At 29.5% G+C, this 21,896-nt stretch overlaps 1 protein-coding gene across 1 annotated transcript in view; it reads left to right on the forward strand.

Annotated features, from left to right (window-relative positions):
* Positions 1-6,332: 6,332 nt before the first annotated feature.
* Positions 6,333-21,896, forward strand: part of LOC122273059 (long-chain-fatty-acid--CoA ligase 6-like) — a 56,754-nt gene continuing 41,190 nt past the window's right edge. Inside the window, exons 1-6 of the mRNA XM_087169337.1 lie at positions 6,333-6,351; positions 11,215-11,330; positions 12,501-12,615; positions 16,969-17,033; positions 19,119-19,220; positions 19,328-19,427. Coding sequence (XP_087025463.1) covers positions 11,220-11,330; positions 12,501-12,615; positions 16,969-17,033; positions 19,119-19,220; positions 19,328-19,427 — 493 coding nt within the window. The 5' untranslated portion in view covers positions 6,333-6,351; positions 11,215-11,219. The remainder of the gene's footprint in view (positions 6,352-11,214; positions 11,331-12,500; positions 12,616-16,968; positions 17,034-19,118; positions 19,221-19,327; positions 19,428-21,896) is intronic.

The following is a 21,896-nucleotide window of genomic DNA, read 5'->3' on the forward strand; positions in this document are numbered from 1 at the left end:
TTATAACCAAAAAATTCTTTATACTACATATGTTAACAATTTGAAAAATGTTTAAATTTTTCGTAAAAATAGAGGCGAGCAAAAATTTTAGTCCCACTATGTTTTTAAACTGAAATTTCATGTCCTGGTTTGAAATGTCAAGATAAATAAATAATTTTAATGGCAGTAAATGGCGTTAAACGTCAATATAGAAAAAAAAACACCGTTTTATGAAAATGAAAAGCGTTTGTGGTCTAATTTTTTAAAATTTAAAAACTTACTCCAATGTTTTATTATCTAGCACGTAAAAATTTGCAAAAACTGAGAATAAGTCAGAGATTTTGATAATTTTCATCTTAGTGGAAAAATGTTGCCAAATTGGTGATTTTTTAAAAAAAGTTTCAAAACTTTTAAAATATTTAAGTTATTTGTCTGTTCTAATTCCTAGATAATTCTTCACGACAAGATGATATGTCGAGTTTAAATAATTACTTTGCTTCAAGTGTAAGGCACTTAAACTGTGACTTTTTTTTATTTTCCTTGGAGACAGAGCTTCGTGAGTCATGTGTACCTTTTGGGTCAAAATATGGTTGCCACAAGTCTGGAATAGTACACAAATCTATTTGTTTTGAGTAGTATTTTCGTTACTATTCTGGAAATGTGAAATCTATTCCCTAAATCTTCGTTTGCAGTAATAACGTTGACTGACCTTTATTTTAAAAAAAATCCGAATTTAATTTTAAAAAAAATAGCAAACTGGAATCAATTATTGAAGGAGAACTGTTTTCATACAAACATCCTTATCTGTCTATCAACTGGAGTAAATTTTTCGAGTTTTCACTTGCATACCCTTTAACAATAAAATAGAATAATTAATCTTTGAGCGTCTAGATTAATTTTTCACAGATTAACAAAGAATAAAGTAGTAAATTGTCATTATTATTATTATTATTATTTTGAAAAATTATTATTATTATTATTATTTTGAAAAATTATTATTATTATTATTATTTGAGCTTGTTTGGACCACTTTCCTATTTTCAGAAAAATTCAACACGATTCACATGTTAGTCTATTATAACCTATTATGCAAGTATCTGCCAATAAAATAAAGTATGAATTTAAATTAAACTCGTAAAAGACGTAATATGCAAAAAAAGGTTAGATTGAGTTTTCACCGATTAATGAAGAATAAAGCTGTAAATTGTTATTATTATTATAATATTCTTGAAAAAAATCATTCTTAATCTGTTTGAAGTTTGTTTGGAACACTTTCCTATTTTCAGAAAAATTGAACACGATTCACATGTTAGTCGACTTTAACCTATTATACAATTATCTGCTAATTAAATAAAGTATGAATTTAAAATAAAGACGTGAAGGACCTAATATGCGAAAGAAAAAGGTTAGATTGAGTTTTCACCGATTAATAAAGAATAAAATTGTAAATTCTTATTATTATTTTTCTGAAAACAAATTCTTTTTCTATCTGCTCGAAGCTTGTTTGGAACACTTTGCTATTTTCAGAAAAATTGAACACGATCCACATGTTAGTCTACTTTAATTTATTATACAAGTATCTGCTAATAAAATAGAGTAGGAATTTAAAATAAACACAAAAAACACGTAATAATAAGCAAAAAAAAAAGATTAGATTAAGTTTTCACCGATTAACAAATAATAAAGTTGTAAATTGTTATTATTATTTTTACTTTTTTGTAAAAAAATTCTTTTACAATCTGTTTGGATTCTTTCATAATCTGTTTCGCAGCTTGTTTGGAACACTTTCCTATTTTCAGAAAAATTAAACACGATTCACATGTTAGTCTACTTTAACTACAAGTATCTGCTAATAAAATAAATTATAAATTTTAAATGAACACTTAAAATGCGTGATATGCCCCAAAAAAAGGTTTTTTTGGGAATTATTTGAAAAAAAATTTAAAAACTTCAAAAAGAAATTAAATTTGAAAAATTTTGTTTTTATGTCTTTTGAATTGTTTATTCTAACACTCTAATTAGTAATCTCAAGAACCTTGATGAGACCTCCTTAAATGAGATTGAGAGGGCTGAATTTTTTCTTGATGACAACCCACTCATAAGCAAAAATATCCTGTATATCGGGCTTGATTTTATTGGCTGTGTTTAATAAATTTTAAAAAGTACCATCGAAATAAAAAAAAAATAAAAAATAAGGAAAAACAATTATCATAAATTAGTAACAGGTCAGTTGATGTAATATTTTAATATCTTATTTTTATCACGCAACTCCACATTCGTTCTCAATCGAAAGTTTGGAGGTAAACAATTTATTTATCAGAACAATAGCTTACAAAAAGTCATAATTCTTAAAATAAAAAAATTACTATTTTTAAATTATCCACGACTACTGAAACAACCTTAAGTTCGTTACAAACTACTTTTAAAGCCTAAATATACCCATTTGTTTTATTATGTTTGCCCAGTTTGTTAGGAATTCCTATAAAATTTAGAACAATCACATATGGATCTAATACTTACCTTACTAAACCTGGCACCATTTTCTCTCCCTACTTAAATAAAATTATTAACAATATTATTAAAGAAGGTTTTTCCTGGATTATCACTAATAATCAACCAATTTTAGAATTCATTAAAGATAATAAAATTAATTCTATTGTGACTTTTGATTTCCAGGATCTTTTCAATAGCATTCCCTTTTCTAAACTAAAAGATGTCCTTTTGGATTATTACTATGATTTTAAAAATATCTTTATTGCGATTTTGATTTTTGGGAAATTCTAATTAATTTTTGTCTTTATAGTAATTATCTTTACAGTAGAAAAGACGTTTTTCTTCAAATTGATGGAATACCACAAGGATGTAATTATTCCTCTCTCATAGCTAACTTATTTTTGCATTATTATGAAGGAAATTATACTCTTAATATTAAATTTGTTTTTAGATTTATTAATGATTTAATTATCTTTAATTTTCAAGGTTATACTATTTTATTAAATAATATTTACCCCGAGGAATTAATCTTGCTTCGTAATTATGATGATAATATTAATTTCAATTTTTTGGATTTGGGTATTATAAAAGAAGAAAATATCTGCTTTGTTGATTTATACGATAAAAGAAATTATTTTAATTTTAAGATAAATAAATTAATTACTTGGAGCATCTGTTTAAATACCTTGGTTTCTTGTAACATCTATTTAAATACCACTTTTCATGAAATGAATAGAATGAAAAGAATATGTAGTAATATTTATTTATCCAAAAAATAGATAAACTCTTTCAAAATTTGATAAAAAACAATGGATACCCAACTAAAGTAATTAAATTCTATATAAAATCATTGATTTAATTGTATATTATTGTAAATAAATTTAGTAAACAAAAATTTAAAAAATATTTTCACCATGTGCAAAGCCATTTCGAGCAAATCCGTGTCTAAAATTATGTGCAAAACAGTCAATTCATGTTTCTTTCTCTTTTCTATTTTTTTTTAAATAAATATTAATTTTCTGAAATTATTAATTGTCAACTTCTTTAAATTATCCAGTATAATATTACCTTGCGCACATCCATTTTTGGGTCCATCCTTGGTAACTAACAAATCGAACGCACTTCAGTACTGCAGCAAGAACGCACTTTAGTACAAAACCCCTCTATTTACGCTTTTACCTCAATTTGCACTTTTGGTTTGATATTTTGCAATCTGGCAATCTTGTTTCGAAAATATTTTAAGTCATTCTTGAAAAATTTCCCGTTCATTTGAATGCGCTGCTCGCTTTATAGATTTCATTTCATGTTTTATTCTGTTTTTTCTTTGTATTTTATTTTTTGCTTCTACGTGATATTTTTACTTATTGTGTTCTATTTTATTTGTTGTAATTTTTTTGTAAAAATTTTTTGAGTGCTTCTCACACTATTGTATTGATATATTTTGTTTTGGCTATATAGATACAATATTAGAAAGCACTCATTTTTGTAGATATAATCGTGTGAGGTTATGAAAAGATTATATCTTACATTTTCCGGACTTTTATTTTTATTATTTGTCCTTTTTTGTCCCCAGTTTTTTATTATTTTTATTATTATTTTTCTTTTTTCCTCTTTTTTCTTTCTTCTGTAATTTTTCCATGTTTTCTCTACATTCTTTTTCTTTTTTTTTGTAAAAAAAATCATTCGAACTCGTATCGCTTTTTACAACTACAAAACACGATCATAACTTAACACTTAGTTTCGATGCTTGCTACTGTAGAACTTCATGGAACTTAGATTTGCATCAGTATTGTCTATTTTATATTTTTTAATCCACTTAAAAAGTTATTTTCGAAATTTTCATTCTATTATATTTCTCTTGTAAAAAGAATCATTCGAACTCATATCGCCTTTTACAACTACAACTACAAAACTCAATCATAACTTCAAGCATAACACTTAGTTTCGATTCTTGTTAATGTAGAAATTCACGGAACTTAGATTTGCATCAGTATTGTCTATTTCATATTGTCAGGAGTGACATGCACGCCATGGCACATCCGAAATTCTGTGTCCAGGCAATTATAGAGAGGGCTAAATAGGACTCTAGTTGCGGTTGTGAGTAACTCAAGTAAATGTTAGGAATGTGGCATGTCATCTCTCAGCTTCAAGTCAGTCTGGGTCAAGAGGAATTCGAAATATTAGCGGGGCGGAAATGAGTGAAACAGCAATGTAGGAAATAAATGTTAAACACTAAATCTCACAGTAGGCGCTATGTTTAGAAAAATTATCACGTATTCCTACTTTTTCGAATACTACATACATCAAAGTAACACTAAAAATCTATATATACTTTATTTAAATAGAAAAATGCTAAATTTAAACATTTAAGAGCCCAAGAGAAATCCCATGCTTCATATCACTAAATAATGTTTAGATTTAATTCATATATCTTTAAGTCTTTAAAAGGTAATTGCAGTCTTATCGTTTCTTGCATCCTCATTAGATAGAAAAATCCCATGGTGTATTCCTTAATAAAAAAAGATCCAAATATCGTTGGTAATAATAAGCCTAATAATAATATAATAATAAGATAAATAATTCTAACGCATTTACACGCAAAAACTATTTATTAGGCCTTCTTAATATTATTCTTAGGCATTATTACTTTTTTAATTTCGATTATTATTCAAATTTAACTACTTAAAACTCAAAAGGTTGTTTCCGTTAAGTTTCAGGTCATATCTGTGCAGTGCCCCTGACTGATTTATTTCAAATTATATGAAGCAATGATACACTTCCTGATGAATGGAAAATATGTACCATATATATGGTATACACATAAAAAAAGAGATGTGCTTGACTATGGAAATTTATGGTGAAATTACAGTATGGAATTGTAAAAACATTTCTGATAAGAAAAATAACTTAATTCAACTTAATCAAAGTATACTGTATTTAAAACATTCATATCGTAACGGTTTAATGCAAATTCTGGTTTTCAAATTTACAGTTTTTATAACCATATATTTAGTAAAAATACAAAAATGAGAAGTGAAATTAACCAACTAAATGTTTTCATGACATTTTCTAAGGCATCATGATTAAATGACCAAATTTTGGAGAAAAAAAACAAATTTTACCATGGATCATAAAATTAAATTTATAATTAATTTCCCCAAAACCATTACCAAGACTCTTCGGTAACCAATTCGGAATTGTATTTGGAAATCTTTAAAAAGCCTGATACGTGAAATAACTAAAAATCTAAAGGATTAAATTGGCAACACATCTGGTTACAATGCTAGAAGATCTAAATTGCTGAAAACCATTTCTAGCCAAGCCTATAAGAACAAGACAAAGAGGCAAACCTCGCCTTAAATAGACTATCTCAAAAAAGCCATGCCCATTCTGAAAATCGAAAATTGGAGGAGAGCCGCCAAATAAAGAGATGCTTAGAAGAGACTTTCCGAGAAGGCCAGGGCCCATCCAGGCAATGAAGAACGCATTCCTTTATTAAATTTTACAGTAATCCTATGATATTAACTGATTATTCTACATTGTAGAATAAATCTATTACTTTACTGTTATTGAAAGGTAAATAAGTTATACACTGTAATTATGTATCATAATCAAGTGTCATCACATTAATTGTTACTTAATGTAATGTGTAGTGTTTTTCTTTTTCAGCGCCAACCTGGGTTGATATATCGTCAATTCAGTTGTATTAGGGCAGAGGTGTTGGCCATTCTTTCAAGGGCATCATATTAGCTGTGAGACGTTGCTCCCACCGTAAGGTCAGATAGTACAGAGTGAATGAAAAACATCCACACCTTGTGAGAGATTCGAATCCGGAACCTTTCTGATGCAAGGCCAGTTCCCTGACCCCTACACAATCCGGTGGGCCAAACTATAATATAAACTATGTAAATTTAATGTAAACCTGTCTATAAAACACAAAAAAAATTGAAACTGAAGTTATAATAATAACCGAGAACATCCGTCCCTTGTCCGAGATTCCAACCCGGAACCTTTCTGATGCAAGGCCAGTTCCCTGATCCGTACACAGTCCGGTCGGCTAAACTATTATGCAAATGATGTAAATTTCATGTAAACCTATGTTTAATGTAAACTTGTCTATAAAATCAAAAAGAAAATTATTGTAAATGAATTTACAATAATAATCCGAGAGCAGTGATTAAGATCAAATTTAATCCCAATAATATCGGAAGCTAAATCTTTATTGGTAGAAAAAATATTCGGGATTTTTTAATTGAATCATTTTAAATTTTGATTTACCAATATGTTTATTGTCAATGATAAGAAAATGATTACTCAGATACTATGGGGTTTGGTGAGCGAAACTGACAAGGAGAGAAGGTAGGGTAAACCGACCAGTGAAGGAACATTTCATATATATTGATTAAAAATAAGAATTTGAAAGTTTTTCTTTAGATTGATTGGTAACAATAGCTTACTGCCAAACAATAGAAAGTCATCTAGCAATGTTTTGGATTACCTGGTGACATAAACTTCTCTGGAAAAATTTTTGAATTTGTTATTATCTCTGCAACACCTTGTTTCTTTGAAAAAATTATAAGGTGAGTGTTTGTATTTATATGTTTGAAGTGGAATTAATTGCATGTAATAGTTTTATTTTTCTCACTGTGAAAAAGAGAATTCAAAATATAGTTATTGAAGTTACGTTTCAGTTTTTTAAGCATCATAGCATAATAAAGTACTGAGATAAGGGGGTGTTTATTCACTGGATCACCAAACGATGAAAAACCAGTGAAGGAACAAGTGTTCATTTACGGTTTTTTCTTCTAAGTTAATGAAGATAAAAATAAACTTTAATTTTCTTGTACCTTTAGTATTGCTTAATTATTTGTTTAGTATTGTATGGCTTAAAAATTCATAAGGAGCATTAAAAAATAACAAAAATTAAGTATTCCTTTACTGGGTGTTCATTCATTGGTAAGAGCTGTTCCTTCGACGCCCGGTGGCTGAGCGGTAGCGCCTCGCGCTGTCGTGCCACTGGTCCCTGGTTCGATCCTCGGATCGGGCAAGGTTGACTCAGCCTTTCATACCTTCAGTGGATCGATAAATTAGTACCGAGCATGCTTTGGAACTAAACACTAGGGGTTTCGCGTTCGGCTGACCACCTAACCGGAACATCTGCTCCTGCACCCCAGAGCCCAAAGATATGACACCCGGTGGCTGAGCGGTAACGCTTCGCGCTGTCGTGCCACAGGTCCCTGGTTCGATCCTCAGGCCGGGCAAGGTTGACTCAGCCTTTTATCCCTTCAGTGGGTCGATAAATGAGTACCAAGCATTCTTGGGAACTAAACACTGGGGGTTCCGCGTTCGGCTGACCACCTGACCGGAACATCTGCTCCTGCACCCCAGAACCCAAGGTCAAGAAAACTGAAATGGGCACACTAGGCCTTGGCCCTCATGGGCTGTCGCGCCGCTGAGTGTAGAGTTTAGCTGTTCCTTCACTTGGTCTTCTTACAATTTGTTATTTGAACCTCCAAAACTTTAAAACAATATTATGTAAGTTCTCTACAATTTTTTACATAGTTTGCAATTAGTAACAAATATGTTGACACTCTCATTTAACTAAAATTACGAATTTTGAAATTAATATGATTTTTTAAAAGGCAAGCGAAGCTTAAGTGTTCCTTCACTGGTTAGTTTACCCTGCCTGTTCCTTTTGCTTACATAAATTTCCTCAGTTTAACTACCGTTCAAAAATATAATACTTAATATCTAATTATTATCTAATTCATCCTTATTTAAGATTATCCTTATTTAAGATCCAGTTTATCCTGATTTAAGAATTATGTAATCAAGCTCTTTTCAAAATTAGCATTCATTTTACGTTTCAGAAACAGAGCCATATAATACGTAAACTTAATATAAAATATTACACATCGGAACGCTAAATTATTTCCCTTCTTTTACAACTTTGACTTGCATAAGAGGGACGTAGTCATTTTAATGATCATTATCCTAATTCCTTTAAAAATATCTACAACAAATTTACAATGCAAAATTTACGTTACATTATCCGTAGAGACAATAGACAATCGTCCATATTAAAATTTTAAAATCTTAATCCGTAAAGTTTGACTGTTCAAAATTTAAATCATATAATAGGAATTGTTTAGCATCGATATTATTAGCCGAATTTTTTCCATCCGGGTTCTCAGTGCAAATGTCAAACAGATTACAGGAAAGTGAATTTCACTTATATTCAGTTGATAATTATAACTTTAGACATTAAGTTATAATTAGCAACGGAGGAAAAAGAAGCAATTTTCCGTATCATTCGATAGCAATAGCTATCTACTAATGTGTTTGCTGTTTATTTTTATCCCATTTACCTGAGCACTGCTAATTCATTAGGAAAGTGTCAGCACACTAAATACCTATCTCCTGTCTCAGCTTACAAATCACAAAATTCTTCGAAGAATCGTAAGTTATTTCAGTAATATTTTTTCCAGTGTAATTTATCAATGGATTAATGATTTAAAAGAAAAATAACATAATTTATTATTTTTCTTACATATAACCCTTAAAAAAAGTTTTATAACAACATTTAAAAACATTTTGTGTATTTCATATTTTATATATTTTTAACTAATAAGTGATAAGCCAGGCAAATAATTTATAGGAAATCAGAATTATGAAAGCTTGCTCTTTTTTCATAAAAATAACCTAATTTTAGATATGTATTTCTCGATGGAATCTGAAAGTTTGAAACTTCACTTAACGGTGATATTTCAAATTTTGAATTTATGCAAAATTATAATATTTACACGAAGTAAAAGTTTTTATACACATAAATAAACACTTTCTTGATAGTTATAGAATTATGTAGTTAAAAAAACAGAAATGCCTCAGTGGTTAAAGATACTATACTGCCATTGTGAAGAGCTGTAGTTCGAACCACAGCGGCGGCTTGAAGAAAACCCAGCTTCAGATTAATTGGCAACAGCTTGTCATGAAAGTATAGGTGGCTTGTAAACACACGCCACATATACTTTCATGACAAGCTATTACATTACCAAAGGTTGTTCATAAAATTCTGGTGACTTTCCTCAGTTTACAATGGGATGTTGTGGAATTTGTTTTTTATATCATTATTAATTAACATCATTATTAAGAATGATATTAATTATTAATTCATAATTATTACTCTCATTGCTTAGTACTTATTGTATATATTTTCTATATCATTATTAATTAATGATATAAAAATTCAATATAAAAATTAAAAGTTCCTAAATATTAAAATATTAGAGTAATTATTAAAACAATTATTAAAATAAGTAAATTTAAAAAGAAAAATTTTAATTAAAGCTATAGAAAATGGAAAAATTCAAAAAAAAAATGTTTAAAACTGCCTTCAAGTAAACTAATTTTATAAATACATTGCGAATTCATTAGTGCATATAGCAATTGCCTCAGTAAAATTCGAAATTAGTTGTGGTCAACATAATTATTTGAGAAGCGCCCCTTTTGCTTATTCTTTTTTTCTGAAGTTGAACATTACTCTGTCTTTAATCTTACGAAATCTCCACTTCGGAAGAAGCTTTTTTGTAGACGTGATAGTTTTTGTATGACCACGTCATACAAGCTCGCTCCAAAATTTCCTTGAGAAAACTATTCACCATTAAAGTAGCATGATTAGAGTCTACTTCTAAAAATATAAATATTACATATTTATGCATGAAAATCTGATCCTTATATCAAGAAGCTATTCATGTATTCTAGTGTGAACCAAATATTATTATCAGCACCTTCTTCAGAATTAATTTCTCTACAGATGGTATGAATCAGTTGTATGACAAGAAAGAAAAGAAAACGTCACATCGAGAAATATCCAAGAAGCATGATCGTCTTAAAAAAAATTGCACTTGTTACTAATATGTAATTTTATCTCTCTATCATACCTTTTTTTAATATATAACAGTCATATTATGCATATTTATCTCAAAAACAGCCAATGATTTTAAAAAAAATTAAATGAAAAATGTAAATGCTAACTGTAATTTTTTGTATTTTGATAAGGTAACCAAAACTTCCTTTCTCCTTAAAATTCAAACTTAGAAATAAATTTTGTCAACAGATGGCACTGCTAAGTAAACATAAAACAGTGCTTTCAAACTAACCACCATTTGCAGCAACGTGGTGCAGTTTGATAGCAAAATTAACTGACGTCCGTTCAATTATTTTAATTAGAGCGTTTTATAAATTTTCCAGTAAATAGCTCCACAATTTGATAAATTTAGTAATAAGTTTCTAAATTTGATGGAAATAACCATATATTTTCTGAAGTAGAGAACACCATTAAAACTGAAGAAATTCAAAAACAGCATAAAATTCACTCCTTTCCTGTGATGCAATTCATTACATAATTTCCATGTTTTCGTTTTTAAAATATGTAGAACTCCGTATGGATCATTCCTCAAAAACAATTATTATCAACACTGCGTGAAAATAAAATTAAATTGAGTAATATTAAGATTCAATATCTATTCAACTTATTATGAAAATATTTTGAAATCCAATTAAATAAAATGAATAATCGAATTCAAAGTTTCTTTAACTTCAAATAATTTCTGTACCAATGATATTGCAGTAAAATTATCGTCACTAGATATATTTTTTAATTAAATATTTGAAATATATACCTTTCCCACATTTCATTTTTTGCATGATTTGCATGAAAATATGATATGCATTTCATTCTAGCTTTTATGGGTCAAATATCAACAAAAAATTGCTTTCACGATTCTTTCTGCATAAAACTTAAAGAAAAGAAATCAAAAACGCATCCAAGGAGAAGAACAATGTCTGTATCAGTGCCTGTAAGTAATCATTTGAACACATTTTCATTATATAAAACATACGTTTCATTTTATAAAATATACGTTGTTTCAAAGTATAGGTTTCGTAATAACCATCTTTGATATAGAAGTTTAGAATCTCAGTAAACTTTGAAGTAAAAAGCCTATGTATAATAAATAAACATTTAAATAAAAAAATATTAAAACTATAACCAATCATTGTTCAGTTCATGAAGGACAAATGTGCTGAAATCATCAGGAATTATTGTGTAGGTACACTCTTAAAATTTTCATTCTGAAATTATGGTAACACAATCAGCAGCAGTCAGTCTACCCAAATAACTGTAAAATTTACGGATAGAAACAATTCCTTATCTTTACGGGTTTGAAACCGTTTCCACTGATACGGTTGAAAACCGTGAATACAAAACTATACGGTTTTGTAACCATTTTCTATTAGCAGGGATTCAAAACCATAAAAATTAAATTTCAGGGGATATTGAAGTTAAGAAATGGTTGGGTTGTGTTTTTTAAAGTGAACAGTGGAAAGTGGTTCTAAAGGTGTCTTCTATCGTGACAGATGTTAACTACTAGACTTTTTTGTGTTAATCACCTCTAAGGTGCTGTCATCAATACGTAAATGAGAGTTTCTTATATTCTAATAATCAATGTAAACCAATTGAAGAGTGATCAATTGAAGGACATTTGAAGCTCGTCATGTGTTAAAATAATAGAGGACAGATTGTGGTGCCAACGCTGGGATTTGAACCCCCGTTTAGCCAGCCACGAGATTGACAGATTAGCTCTCTCGTCTAAAGTATGTATACCCAGTTGCAAGAAACTAAGTGACTTCATAAGGTGTTTATCACTCGCTTATTATTAAAAGATTATTAGGCTAATCTGTCACTTGAAGGGAGAAATTGGTAGGTCTCTAAAGGGGATTCAAATTTCCTAAATCTATTTCAAAGACTCTGAATCATAATGCAATATTCATTGTAAAAATAATTACTACCACTTGGTGTACTATCACTTGAAGATGAAAATTGGCAGGTCTCTAAAGGTGATTCAAATTTACGAAATCTATTTTATCATAAAGTAATATTCATTGTATAAGGATTACGAGTGTTAAAAAGTATTGTTATTAATACAAATATTAAATTGATTATTTATGTAATGTTTTATGCTTTACAGAATGAAGATGGTGCAAGAATATCGCGAACAGCTCCTCACAGAAAGCCAGTTAAATTCTTTTATTTTGATGCAACAACATTAGTCGAAGCATTGGAAAGAGGTCGTAAATTATCAGGTAAACATTAAACAGGTTGTACCACAGATCTTGCTATTCATTTTTAGTATCTCAGGAAACATTTTAGGTTCAGTGCTCATATATAAATAGAAAAAAGCAGAATCACCATGAATAACTTTTGATTTAATGAAGGAATCTTTACGTACTATAGAACTCAATTTTAATGATTCGTGGAGGTGACCTCAAGCATATGGTCCTAATAGTTTGGTCAAGAAAGCGATTCCAAGTTTGAACGACTTAATGATAAAATTAATTTAAATTATGCATTTAATTAAAAAGTTTAAATAAGTTGCGTATTTAAATTATTACAAAACGTATTTAATTAAATGAAAGAAGTCGTATATTTGACATTCGATTTATCAGGATATTCGATTTTTCACTGATTTCGCTCAAATTTGTGTTTTTACAAACAAGAATATATTCTTTAAAATGATGTAAAAATTTATGTAACCCTTCGATTTTATATCATTAATAAATACTATACCTTCGATAAATTTATTTAAATTTTTCGACTATTATAATAGTGAGCAAAATTTTTCGATTCGCTTAAAAAAATTCTCAAAATATGGAAAAATACGCAAAAAGTAAAAGTAAAATTGACAGTGAAGGGTTCAAACGAACTCCAGGACAAACTGTTCGGACTTTATTTACCAGAATTAGGCTGCAACCTATATTTTGTTATTCAAAAAAAAAGTCCGTCAAAAAAGGTGTATTTATTCATAGAAAGTACGTTTTTGTATTTTATTTTGTAACTTAATATCGCCTGCAATAAATAGTTTACATATTTGAGGTCACCCCTTTGAATCATTGAGATTGAGTACTTGTGAAGATCCGATTACTCGATCAAAACTTATTCTGAGTTTCAAACTAGGATTCAATACTAGGATTCAAAACTAGGATTCAAAACTAGGATTCAAAACTAGGATTTACATAATTTGTAGCATACCACAAAAACAAATTCGTCAAAAATTACGATAAAAGTAAAACCAAAAGAGGAATAAATAATATTATTTAGATTAAAAAAATTTTCCTCTACCCGCCTTCATAATATTTACTACATTTGAGGTGTGTTTTTGTCAGCATAGAAGCTTAAGGAATTTATATACAACATAATGATGATAAAATAATGATGATAACATAATGATGATGATATAATAGTAAACGTAATGATAATAAGATAAAGAGTTGGTGAGTGTCTCTCTCTCTGTCTCCCTCTCTCTCTTAGAATTTCAGAAACGTAAATCGTTTGTGCTGAGATTTCATTTTTAAAAAAAAGAACTATTTGTATAAATAATACAATTAAGAATTCTTAGACCAAAGTACAAGATAGTTTAAAGGGAAGTGAAGCTGTTCTTATTATAATTAACTAATGCATAAAAATTTGAGGTGTTTATTACTGATAACTTATTTTGACAATTTTCCTTCTGAAATTCAATGTTTTAAACTATCAACTGTAGAAAATATATTAAATAAAAAAACTATAAGTTTAAATTCTTAAATTCTTTGTCTTAATTTCAATGACTGTAAGTTAGTACGTTTTTCGTTCAGAATAGCAAACATGGATGCTAAAGTAAATTATTCAAAACAATAATACTTATATGTTTGTTCTATATTTGTTTTTATAATTTGTTCATAATAATTTCTTCGATTTTTTAAGATAATATTGGATATTTTTTCTCATTTCTTGATCAGTAGGCTAAAAAACATTATCCTAACACCATACAGAAAACAAATGCAAAACAATAAAAAACACACGATCAACTCCCTATCAAAGCAAAAAATCTGTAAAACTGTTCAAAAAGTCACTAACTCAGGAGTAAAAGTAAGACAGAGAAGAGGAGAAACTAATAGTAAAACCATTCCAATTATAGCCGGTTATTCGATTAACCTTTTACGGGTAAAGAAAATAAAACACACAGTCCTCTCTTCTGTTCCTCTCTCTCTTTCTGCATATCTATATCTATCTATCTATCTCTCTCTCTCTATATATATATATATACATATATATATATATATATATATATATATATATATATATATATATATATATATATATATATATATATATATATATATATATATATATATATATATATATATATATATATATATATATATATATATATATATATGTAGTATGTATGTATGTATGTATGTATATATATATATATATGTATGTATGTATATATATATATATATATATATATATATATATATGCATGTATGTATATATATATATATATATAATTTATTTATTATTACGATTACGAAATGCTTTAATATTAACATCCTGTCGTTTAATCACTTTTTAGTTCAAATATGCATTAATTAACATTTTAACGTTTATCCCTGTAACTAAACGTGAGAAAGCTTGATTTCCCAAGACCTATTCAACAAACCGATTTCAATTACTAAGATTTCTCTTATTCCCTGAAATGAAACATTCTACGGACTTATGTTGCAAGATTTTCCCAAACTTTCATTGAGGATCTCTTCAATTTTGTGTCAATTGAATTTTCATCCTCTAATCCTGTGCCTGTTTGTCCTGCTCACATGACTGCCATATATATATATACACTACCCTAACAATAATGGAAGGGACACTTTCAGTTTTCAATATTTTTTTTCTTTTTTTCAAGAAATACTTGGAAGATTATTTTGAAACTCTTGAGGTTAATTAGTTCATGCGAATTTTCATACTTAGCAATGAAGTTTAAAGCTTGAAGAAGTTCAGGAAAAGATTATTTTTATACACCCTATACCAGAAACTCAATAATAAACTTGTTACGTGTGCCGTTTACTTTCGCTGTTATTTGCAACATCTGCATAAAATGTCATAAACCTAACTTAAACATATATGAAGATATGAACATTTTTATAATAAATTAATGTTTTTGTCTTAGGTTGTTTTTTGATATAACTTTAAAAATATTGTAAAATTTAATAAAATTTTTGATACAGTTAAAAATTAATTACAAAATTATTGTTTTAGATTTTGAAAAAAAAATTGTTAAAAACTGCGTAAGATATGACTACTTAAAGTAATTCCTTTATTCTTTTCATACCCTGAACAATTTTCATAAAAACAAATTTCATAATTACAGTGTATCGTATTTCGCAACTAATTAAGAAAGTCTGATTTGAATATCTAAAAAATTTAAAGAGTTTCAAGCAATTTTCTTCGCAGTTTTGAACTTCTTTAAGGAAAAAAATAATCTCAAAATAAGAGATTTTTCACAAATTTCATTTTGTACTATAAGACAAAATTTAATAACAAATCAGAATTATAATAAATGTCCAGACACCAAAAAGTGATGGTGCAAAAAATGAAAATTTGCAAAAGGAATCATTCTTTAGTGAGAGATTCCCACAATGCCGGTGTCAGTTTTATTAAATATGATTTAATAAGACAAAATGAGATTTGAAGAAAACCCCTTATCATTTTGAGCTTCCTTTTAAAAAGAACAAAAACTGATTAGAAAAATTAGTTGAAACTCTTTAAATTTGTAAGATATTCAAATAAGACTTTTTTATTAGTTTCCAAATACGATTCACTAGAAAATTATGAAAAAGATATTTTTTTTAAATTTTATTTTTCCCGCGCAAGAGCAATATAAAGTCACTACTTCAAATAGTCATATCTTAAATTATTTTTAACGATTTTTTTTTCTCAAATTTTAAAACAATAATTTTGTAATTATTTTTTAATTTCTTATAAAAGGTTAGCTTAATTTTTTAAAATATTTTTTTAAGTTATGGACCAAAAATATACGACAAAAAAATTAGTTTTTTATTAAATTTTTTATATCTCCATAAATATTTAAGCTGGATTTATTAAATTTTATTCAATTATTGCAAATAAAAACCAAAGTAATCTCTATAAGGTACAAGCTCCTAGCTTAATTCTCTGGCACAGGGTATTCAAAAATATTTATTTTCTTTCGTAATTTATTGCAGGTTTTTGAAACCTTTGAAAGGTTTAAATTTATTGAAAAATCGCATGAACTAATTACTTCTAATTTTGCAAAATGGTCTTTTAAGTATATTTTGAAAAAAAATTTAAAAAAAATTTCAAAAACTGAAAGTGTCTTCTTCTTTTGTGTATATATATGCATATTCTTTCAGCCCAACTTTACCTTTTCAATATATGGAAAATATGCAGTTCTTTGTTCTAAAAGCTGAACAGACAGGAAAACTGTTCAGCTTTCACTGCTGCATATCCAGTATCCGAATTCGATAAAAATAGGTTTGAAGACAGAGACACATGGCAGTTGGATAGAATTTCTGCATAGTTATTCTCAAAGGGCATTTTCCCATGTTCTATAACTAATGTTAAATACTTCTTTGTCATAGGAGATGGTCACTGTGTTGGTTGGCGAAGTTCCCCTTCGGAATATTCTTGGCTAATTTACTCAGAAGTAAGTTTATCTATTGTCTTTTAATATGGCAAGGTCTGTTAACTGCTTTGCCCTGAAGTTTTATACCGAAATTTTTTATAGTTCAGAAATAGAAATGCAAGAAAATTCAAAATCGACGTAGGTACTGTATACTGATATATCAATGCTCTTTTTTTAAAATAATGTGCTCTCTTATATTTAAAAAAGTAGATGGTTATGGATGTTTCAATAGATGGTTATAGAAGTTTTTTTAATGAAGGCTAACAGCATAAAGCTAAACGCGATAGTTAACAGTAAAAGCAAAATTGGCATAGGTACTGTATACCGAGTTATTTTTTTTTTACCATAATGTGTTCTCATTTATTTGAAAAAGTAGTGATGAAGACGCCTTAGGAGACGAACGTGCCTTGCGAGTTCTCCGAGCCGGGGGCTCGGTCGCCAGTCAGCGGGATGACCAACGAAGAGTTCCGGCCAGCCAGTCGTCACCACCTCCCTGCCTTAGCGATGATCTCTTCCTCTCTTCGTGAGCGTTTGATGCAAGCCTTCTGCAGTTCTTCTGCGACGTCGATCACTGATCAATGTTTGAAAGACAAAACGTCAAGATGAAATAGTTTTCAAATCCAGTCAACGTGAACACACCGTTTAAGCGGCAGTAATAACTTGTTTAGCCTCGACGTACGTGAACGTGATGATTGCATTGACCTTTCGTTAGTAGCATTTAGGCCTGTCCGACATGTTAATGGCGGCCATTTGCTTTTGAAACCGACTGGTCGAAGCATGTTTCGCAAGTAGGAGTCTGGCTTTACTAACATCTATTGTCCTTCGGGTCCTCACCAGTTTAGTTACTAGCGGAGACTGGAGATGTTAATTATCAATTCGAGATAAGTAATCTTAAAACAGCGAGATGTTTTCCTCAAGCAAAGCACAGTGGACTTCATTTTTGTCGATTTCTCTCAACTCTTTTTCAAGTCACCACAGCTTTTCCGCACCATGGCAATGTGCTACTTTCTCCCCACTTCAACTTTAGCATTATGCTTGACACCTCAGTGCTTCACCTCAACGATCCTTACTTCACGATGAAGGGGTAAAGGGCCATCTTGGCCTCAGGGACCCCGACCAACCCACACGACTAAGACTAAGACTTGAAAAAGTAGACAGCTATGAATGGTAAAATATATGGTTATGAATGGTTAAATAGATGGTTATGGATGTTTTTATGGATGGTTAAATACATAAAATTAAACACGGTTAGCCGTTGTAGCGAGAATAATAATGGATCTTCTTCGCAACTATTTCAAAGTTATTTTGATATCAAAACCTAGTCAGTGTATCAAACTCAAGGATTAGTATTTATTTATTTATGGTTTATTTCTTGAAATACTTGTTTTATTAAGATATTAGCCTATCATAATATTCAGAAATAGAAAAAGTATGAGAAACATTTCATAATTATCTCTAGGTCACAGCCCTTAAATTATAGCAATTATGTTATGTTACTTATTAAATCTTTCTAATATTTTTGATCAGTCAAGATTTTGTGTATAAAAAACGCATGTTGCATGAAGTATCGATTGCATTTAAAAAAAAGACCATCTTTTTAAAATTTTCCTGTTAATACGGTTGAAATATCATAATTTTAAGAAAATAAAATACGTAAGTGGAATATATTTCTGGGGTCGGGATAGCCTGGTTGGCAGGGCGCTGTACTCATGCTCGTAAGAACGGGAGTTCGAACCCAGCCGGCCGAATACTCCCCGCTTAGTCAATGGTGACTGGTGCACGTTAAATTTGTCGGATCATAAAGTCCTCTATGTTCCCATTAAAAAAATAATACTTCAGGGGGCACTGAATTCGAAATTGATCATTCTTTCGTTTATGTCAAAATTACGATCTGTGGATGAATGAATGGGTGTATGAATGGATCTGCCCTATAAACAAGTGTGACATATAGGTGTGGCAGAAGTCGAATTCTTTGCAATAGATGGTGCCACTGGAAAACAAGAGCAATTGCACCTATTGCCTGAATAGCCTACAACAACAACAGAATATAATTCTGAATTCGATTTTATAAAATTATACTTTTCATAATTACAAATATCATTTCAGTTTAGAGAAAAAGCCATCAATTTTGGATCAGGTCTAATTAACATAGGAGCGGATCTGGGGCAGCTCAGTAAAGTAGGAATTTATGGCAAAAATTCAGTGGAAGTAGGTATTCATTTCGATATTTAATTTATACGATTCATTCATATCAGATAAATAATTATATCGTTCTTACACGTGATCGCTTTCGTTAAGATAATTTACATTTTCAGTGGGTCATAGCAATGTATGGCTGTATGTATTATTCTACACCAATAGTTCCTCTTTACGATACACTTGGTCCTGATGCATCTTCATACATGATAAATCATGGTAAAAATTGATTTCATTTTATTATTAACTATATGATGCAATTTGTAATTTGTTGTCATAAATTTAAGCAGTGTTATATCTAAGCAAGTATAGCGTATCAATAATAAACGTACCTTAAGAAAACTGTACATACACACATAGGCATAAGTACAGAAGACCCAAATCCTCCCCCAAAAAATCCAGCTCTGGCTGGAGTATCGTATCTTTATAGAAAGTAGGTGTGACTAACATAAATAATATGCAAAATTTCAGAAACTTGCGCAATATGTGATCCACTATTGCTTGTTACAAATCTACGTGTACAGTGCGCAAAATAAAAAAATGGACTACCTTGAATAATTTTTGATGTAATGATTGGATCTTCTCGTTCTAAGACTCAATCTTAAGGTTGAGGGAATGACCTCAAATATGCTGATTAATTAATTCAGACGATATTTTAAGTTGAGAAATCAGTAACAAAAGCATATTTTTTCTGAATAACCGCACCATTTTTTGACGTATTGGCATTTATGGCCCTCAAAATATGGCAGGGGGCAAACTTGGAAATTTGTCCCAATAGTTTGGTAAAGAGAGCTATTCAATCCCAAGTTTGAACCCCTAAATGTTTATTTTACTTTTCGCTTAATTTTTGGCATATCTCGAGAATCTTTTAAGCGAATTGAGAAATGTTTTGCACGAAATTGTAAAATTCGTTTATTCAAAAGTAATTTCCTGAAAAAAATAAATTTCAGCAATTATTTATCATTTTTTATCATTTCATTTAATGATAATGGAAAATAAATTTTGAGTTGGAAAATATACAATTTTTTCGTAATTTTTAAGATCCTTAAATCAAAAGTATTCATGGTGCCATGTTTATTTTTTTGGTACTCTGTACAATCGTTGAAAGCTATGTATGCTTGAAAATGTTACGCACATTATATATGCTATTTTCAAGTATTACCCACGCTATTTTCAAGTTTTGAAATAGTTGTTATGGGATATCACGGTCGATTAAGTCTTTCAATTATCCCCTCAACCAACGCAAGATTTCAAGTCTAGTGATCTGACTGGCTGGTCTTTAGAGAAAAGCGTCATCTCACGATATTTTTTTTTTTGAATTTTTTAATTACATTTCTTTTAAATATTATTTTTTATTATTCCACAATCCAGTTTTCATGAAATTCTACTGCTCAGTATTTTGTAATAACTGATAAAAAAAAGCGAACTTTGTCATTTATACTTACAGATTAAAACTGACTAATGCGGGTATCTATTACCCATTCCTTATTATAGACTAAAAACGGTTTCTTAATTATCAACACGCTATACTAATCCATTACTAACCCATTGATGCTAATCTATTACTTTCCCTTTGATGCCAGGCCGCAAATGCAGAAATGATGTAAAAAGAGCAGTCATTGAGAAAAAAGTAGTACATCCCAGAAAGCATGTAACCTTACAGTAACCTTGTGTCAGAATGCTCTTATCATTGTCAAGAAAAAGTTTGCGCTAAAAACCTTTTTTCAGTACAGCAAAATGATTGGTTGCAGTTTCAAACCTTTCATCCTAAAAGGGTTAAAAAATATTTTTAAAAAGTATTGTCACTTAGGAAAAATGGTCACTTAGGTCCATAATGACGTTTTAGCTGACGTCACACTAACGATAGGATCAAATTGGATTGTCCATTAAACTTTCATGACAAGGTGGATTTTAGCTGAGCATACAAGACGTTGCCAAAAGACGCCTTATAATTATCAAGATTTAAGATTATTTTCTCCTTAAGATAAGCTTTATTCAAGGATTTTTTTCACGCTTGAAAACCCTAAGACAACCTCGATTTAAGGTTTTTATATAGAAGGTTATTTTCCAAGGTTTTGGATTAGGGTAATGTGCGTAGCATAGAGCAGATTGTCACAGATCTCGTTTCAAGATTTGAAGGTTTACACGCAAACCTCAGAAAAACCTTTTTAGGTTCACAGTAAAAGGTTTTTGCTGAGTGAAAATAAAACTTATTTTGCTATCTGGGATATTTATTACGACCAAGTGGATATTTCTCACTGTTATCTATTGTTTTAAGATCTGAAGAAAGCACAATATTGTCATTAAACCCAAACATAAATTTGTTATGGTAGACAAACATACTTGTTTGGTCTAAATAGATACTGATAATGAAATACTTGTATCGTCCCTTTCTGCTTTTTTGAAAAAAATGAATCCTTAGGTAGAAAAAAGTCTAAGATGGTGGTCAGAAACTACATTATCTTTTTCACCACAAACATGTTATTATTTCAGTTTAAAGAGTTATATATCTGTAAGTCAGAGGATTGCACCATCTCCATTTATTTATAAAGTTTAGTTGATACCGTGTCCATGTTGTAGATTCGTCATTCTCTCTCGTGGTACGGGACACTTTGTTCTGTCATGATGAATGACGAAAAAAAAAATGCCAAACTCGAAAGGTAAAAATAGTCTAAGATCTGCTTCCAT

This window comes from Parasteatoda tepidariorum, chromosome 8 (genome assembly GCF_982258835.1).
Source record: "Parasteatoda tepidariorum strain Cologne lab strain chromosome 8, Ptep-v5.0, whole genome shotgun sequence".
NCBI lineage: Eukaryota > Metazoa > Arthropoda > Arachnida > Araneae > Theridiidae > Parasteatoda > Parasteatoda tepidariorum.